A 6,000-nucleotide genomic window follows, 5' to 3' on the forward strand; every position below is an offset into this window, starting at 1 on the left:
GCAACAAGCGACCTGTTGAGCCACCTGCAAACTCCTCTTTGCCCTGATACCTGGTAAAAACGGTCTGTAGCTAAGAAAGAGGATTCCCAGTCTGACTGTGGTCTCTTGGTACTACCATAATAGAAGAGTTAAATAATAATCTTGCTCTGATCTGGCGACATTTCACACTCACTTTCACAGCTGCTGATGGGAGGAGCAGGGCCAGGGAAAGGGGACTGTTGCCGTATTGGCCTGGTGATATGAAAGGGCCCAGGGCTCTGGGCCACCACCATCGCTGCTGCAGCAGAGACTGAAGCCCCAGACCTTTTAAATTGCAGCTGAGCTGAGGGCTGCCTGGGGGAGGTTCGGCGAGGTCTGGGTGGCACTACGGGCACTGCCCCCAGCCTTGTCCCATCTGGGGGACCCCAGAGCTGAGCCCCCTCCTCTGTCTCACATACACATTGCCCAGGGCCTGATAAAGCCTGTCACCAGCCCTGCTGACTTTACACTAGTGTCAGTGACCACAAAAAGTACATTGTAAGCAGGAACCAAACACAGAGCATGAGTTCATCTTGCAGTCACTGATCCCAGTCTTTGCTTAATGCAGTTACAAGAAGCTCAGGTCCTCAGACTGGTCGTGTTACCATCATATCGGAGATGTTCCATAGCTCCCATTTCTCAGAGAGTTCATTCAGCTGCATTGGGACTGCAGGGTTTTCTGCTGGGAGCCAGAGAGTGGCTATGGTTAATAATAAATACCCACAGTCTGCAGACCTGGGAAGGGATCTTGCAAAGACCATGTCAAATGTTGCATGGTGTGCAAGCAAGACCTTTGGGGCAGGAGTCAGCAGCCCCAGGAAGACACTTGGGAGACTTGCACCCCTGTCAGCAGATTATCAGCAGTAGTCTGATCAGTCTGACAAACTATTTCCAGAACACACCAACTTCAGCAGCACAAACAGGGCATTCTGAAGCTATGGGCAGACTGATGCTATATATCTGAACTTCCTGTGGTTACACTGATGGTCTGGAACTTGGTTATACGTAGCTGATCATCAAATCCACCCCTGCAGCCAGCTAGTGTGCTTACTCAGAATGGCAGGACAAACCTGCCACAGTCTGACATTCTGCACCGTGCAGAGTCTGAGGCTGCAAGGTCTGAGCAGACAATTAATTAAGCCTCCTTTGAATTGGATTGATAGTGTGGGAAATGGGTTAGACTCTTGCAGTTTGGCTTATGTGACTGGTTGGTGTTTGTTCCAGCCGTTGAGACAGCTGCTCACTCAAAGAGAAAGTAACAAGTGTATGTGCCCTTCACTGTACAGGGCAAGGAGTTTCATTTCCTGCCTTTTCGTCACAATAGCTGTATCTTGACTTTCCTGTTTTTTGGAGCATGGATAGGATAATATCACAATGCTTTGGAACACTGTCTGCTGTCATCGGAGAGGAGAGGAAATGTTTAGAACCACTCCTTAAAGCTATTGATGGTTAAACCCCTTTTAACTCAAATCTGTAACAAATAGCTTGAAGAAAAGCTCTTTTTGAAAGAGTGAGTCATCCTCCCACCTCCAGTGAGAAAGCTGCAACTCAGATTTCAGCCTACGTCTCCAACCCTGCAAACCCTCATGTAACTCTTGGTTCCAGGGAAGTCAAGAGGACTACCCCAGTAAGCAGTATTACATAAGTACTCCATTCAACTGGGGGCCCACCCTATGCCACTGTAGCTCTCCAGAAACCACAGGTGCCGGATGGAACAGCGCGGCTGGTGCTGCCAGACACCTTGGCTTGAAGCGGTATCCACAATATAAAGCGTTCACAGTTTGGGTCAATGGCTCCCAATACCCACCCCTATAAAAATTGTTCCAACTCCCCTGCCAGGAACCACATATAAGTAAAGTCTCAGCTGCCCTTACCTGCTTCACACTCTCACCGGCACAGATCTTCAGTAACTCCCCTGACACCAATGAAGATATACCAGTATACACTAAGTTTAAGTGAGAGGAGAATTAAACCTGATTTTGCTATTTGGATAAGTCTTTGAAGCCATAAACATGCCGCAGAAAGGACACAAACTGGTACTGGTTTACCCCTTTGCAGTTCTATTTTTTAAAGAAAAGAATATATATTTGAAATGGCTCTTTCTTAAAATGAGGGCACGAGACCCCAATGAGAGCTAAGCTGAGATGGAAAAATGAAAATCCACACCGATGTTCCAATCTCTCCCCCAACCCCAAACATTCCCAGAAGCCACAACAGCTTCTAGTACTAGATCCATCACAATGCAGTGATGGAGAACAGCCATGGGAACAACAACACAGCCTTCCGCAGCAAGGCTGCTCAGCTTGGAGGTCGCAATCAGGTTCTAGAGAGCATAACTCCACTCCCCTACTCTTGAGAAGAGAGGGCCCCAGCTAGGTGGAAGGGGGTCTTGGAATGTGATGTGGAACAGTTTGAAAACTCACTGCTCTGAGGCCTCCAATACCTGTTCTTAGCAACATAGCAATAAGCACCCCAGGTTTCCGCATGTGGGAGCTGCCTATTAGATCTGGGTTACCTTTTTCCTAAGCTTGTCCCTTCCTGCCCGGGGCAATGCATTACACAGCTTTAGAGCTTAGCCAACAGGGAGTGCCAGAGATGCTAAACAGTCTTTGGATCTACCAAAAATCCTCTGCCTCCGTCACAGGAGCCAAACCAGCAGTAGCACCTCTCAGAATGCTGGCACTGCAAAAAGGGCTCCAAACAGCTCAGCCCCCAACCCAGTTGGTAAATGATCTCTAGCATCTTCAGAAGTGTCTATCTGATTCACACACAGGCACTCTGTGCCTTGGACTCAGGAGCTGTTATCTAGTCAGCTCTAAAGAGGAATTGAACTGCTGCTAAAAACACTTCACCACTAAGACTAAAGATATTGAAGGGTTGGACAGCTTATTGGCAACACAGCCAAGTGTCTGACTTGAACTTCACAACTCAGCTAGCCTGCGGGAAGAGTTCTCTACCTGCATCTCTAAACCCACATGTAGAAACAGTCAGCACCCAGTTGTTTCCTGCTCTGGCTGAAGGGAGCTAGTCCAATTACAGGGTCACTTTCATAAGCTTCAGAGGGCAAGGACTAAGGGCTGTCCTTTCTCCCACAGCTCCTTGGATGTCATAAAGGCTCATTATTTCAGAAACGACAAGAAGCCCTGTGGCACTTTATAGACTAACAGATATTTTGGAGCATAAGCTTTTGTGGGCAAAGACCTGCTTCATCAGATGATGAAGCGGGTCTCTCCCCACGAAAGCTTATGCTGCAAAATACCTAATAGAGAGGTGCCCTATAAGGTGCCAAAAGACTTCTTGTTGTTTTTGAAGATATAGACTAACTCGGTTACCTCTCTGATACTATTTCAGAAGAACTCAATCTGGATAGATCGTAAGACAGAAAATATAATGCCACTATGCAAATCCACGCCACACCTACAGCTCAAATACTGAGTGCAGTCCTGGCCACCCTGTCTCAGAAAGAGATCTTAGAATTAGACAAAGGGAAGGACAACGCAAACGATTAAGGGTCTGGCACAGCTTCCACATAAGAAGGGATTAGAAACAGTGCAACTGTTCACATTAGAAAAGTCATGATTAAGAGGGATATGATAAACAGTCCATACAATCAGGAACTGCATGAAGAAAATGAACAAGGAGGCATTATTTACCCCTCCACAGAACAACTGAAGCCCACCCAAGGAAATCAAATTAAAGGCATCAGGTTTGAAACAAAGGGAACTACTCCTTGGCACAATACACGGGCACCCTGCAGAAGTCATTGCTGGGGTATGTTGTGAAGCCCAGGTTCAGCAAAGGGTTAGATAAAGTTGATGGAGGAGAAGTCTATCAATGGCTATTGGCCAGGCTAGGTCAGGGATGCCACCCCCTGCTGGCCTGTCCCCACACTCTGCCTGCGGAGGCTGGGACTGGGCGAGAGCGATGGAACATTTCTGGGGAAGGGAAGGGAAGGGAACCCCCTCGCCCCCTTACCTCTGCCGTAGGCGAAGGGCAGGCGCAGCGCCTTGCCCTGGCGCACCAGGCTGATGTGCAGGTAGGTGACCCAGGCGGCCAGGGTGAGCAGCACCAGCAGCAGCAGCAGCTTGAACTGCTTGCGGATCTTCTTCACCGGGAACCACAGCATCCTGCAAGCCGCATTAGCGGCGCGGGCCGGCCGCACGGCACCTCCCCCGGGCCCGGCACAGGACCATGCCCCCCGCCCCCGCCAGAGGTCAGGCTGGGGGCTGCTCGGCGCCCCCCGGCAGCGGCAGGCGGGGAGGCGCCCGGCACTAGGCGGCGGCGGCGGCGGCTGCACCCCACCCAGGGGGGCCCCGGCCGGCCGGCCCCGGCGCTCCCGTCCCCGGCCGAGCCCCCCGCCCGAGGCACAAAGGCATCCGGGGCCGCGGCCCGCCTCGTTCCCCGGCGGCGGGAGGCCGCTCAGCCCGCGCCGCTCTGCCCCATGGGGCGGGGGCGCTCACTCCGACGCCCGGGCCTGGCGCGCAGCACGGCACGGAGGCGGCCCGGGACTCGCTCCAGCCCCCGCCGCCAGGGATGCTCCGGCCGCGGCAGCATCCGCGCTGCCACCGCCACCGAGCCTGAACGGGGGCCGGAGGAGCGACAGCCGCCCCTGGCCCAATCGCAGCGCGGCGCTCCGCCCGGCAGCCAATCGGCCGCCGCCAGAGGCGGGGCCCAGCCGGGTTAGGCTGCGCGGCCTTTCATCTCCACGCCAGCGTGCGGACATCCACCTGGCGAGCGGGAGGCGGCGCGGCGTCCCCCGCAGGCGGGATGGCGCCTCCGGGCGGCGCAGCAGGAAAGACGGGAAGAGTGTCCCGCTAGCTCAGGGTCCCGCCTTCCAACGCCGGCCAAGGCCAGGTGCCCGCAGGCAGTGCCCAGACCTGGTAATCGGCCAGCGCCCCATCGCCCGTCACCCCTTTCCGGCCGCGGGCAGAGGGCGCCAGGGACCCGTTCCTACCCGGGCTGGCGAAAGGGTATTGACCGGCTTAAATTCCGTGGATTCCGCTAGTTCTGTCACAGGCTCCTTGGGCTGGAAGGTCTGGACCCCGGGAGGTCATCGAGTCCAGCCCCCTGCCCGAGGCAGGGCCAGCCCCCCACTAAATCATCCCAGACCGGGCTTTGTCCAGCCGGGACTTGAAAACCTCCAGGGATGGAGATTCCACCTACTGTCTCAGTAACACATCCCAGTGAAATAGCTTTTCCTAATATCCAACCTACACCTCCCCCTCTGTAACTGCACACCATTGCTCCTTCTTCTGCCATCTGACACCACTGAGCACAGCCTCTCTCGAGCCCCTCCAAGGCTGCTGTCGAAACATTGCTCACTCTTCTGCAACCTATATAAGCCCAGATCCCTCAGCTGCTCTTCCTGGGTCATGTGCTCCAACCACCTAATCATTTTGGTTGCTTTCCACTGGACCCTCTTCCGTGCATCCATATCCTTTCTATACTGGGGAGCCCAGCCCCAGACACAATACTCCAGATGTAGCCTTATCAGTGCTGAGTAGAAGGAAAAAATAACTTCTTTAGATTTGCTGGAAATGCTCCTTCTAATGTACCCCAATATGCCATTAGCCTTCTTGGCTACCGGGACATACTTACTCATATCCAGCCTCTCATCCATTATAATCCCAGGTCCTTTTCTGCTGCACTTCTACATAGCCAAGTGGTCCCCAGCCTGTAACAATGCTTGGGATTCTGCTGTCCCAAGTGCAGGACTCTGCACGTCTCCTTTCTGAACCCCATCAGATTTCTTTTGGCCTAATCTTCCAACTTATCTAGGTCATTCTGGACCCTATCCCTGCCTTCCAACATATCTACCTGTCCCCCTTGCTTAGTGTTGTCTGCAAATTTGCTGAGGGTGCAATCCATCCCCTCAGCCAGGTCATTAATAAAGCAGTTAACAATACTGGCCCTAGAACTGATCCTTGGGGCATTCCACATGAAACTGATCGCCAGCCAGACATCAAACCATTGATCGCTACC

General features: G+C 53.0%; 1 protein-coding gene across 1 annotated transcript in view; it reads right to left on the reverse strand.

Annotated features, from left to right (window-relative positions):
- The window catches only part of B4GALNT4 (beta-1,4-N-acetyl-galactosaminyltransferase 4), a 110,472-nt gene extending 105,884 nt beyond the window's left edge, over nt 1-4,588 (reverse strand). Inside the window, exon 1 of the mRNA XM_074997948.1 lies at nt 3,994-4,588. Coding sequence (XP_074854049.1) covers nt 3,994-4,144 — 151 coding nt within the window. The 5' untranslated portion in view covers nt 4,145-4,588. The remainder of the gene's footprint in view (nt 1-3,993) is intronic.
- Nucleotides 4,589-6,000: the final 1,412 nt, after the last annotated feature.

The sequence above is a fragment of the Carettochelys insculpta genome, chromosome 6, assembly GCF_033958435.1.
Source record: "Carettochelys insculpta isolate YL-2023 chromosome 6, ASM3395843v1, whole genome shotgun sequence".
NCBI lineage: Eukaryota > Metazoa > Chordata > Testudines > Carettochelyidae > Carettochelys > Carettochelys insculpta.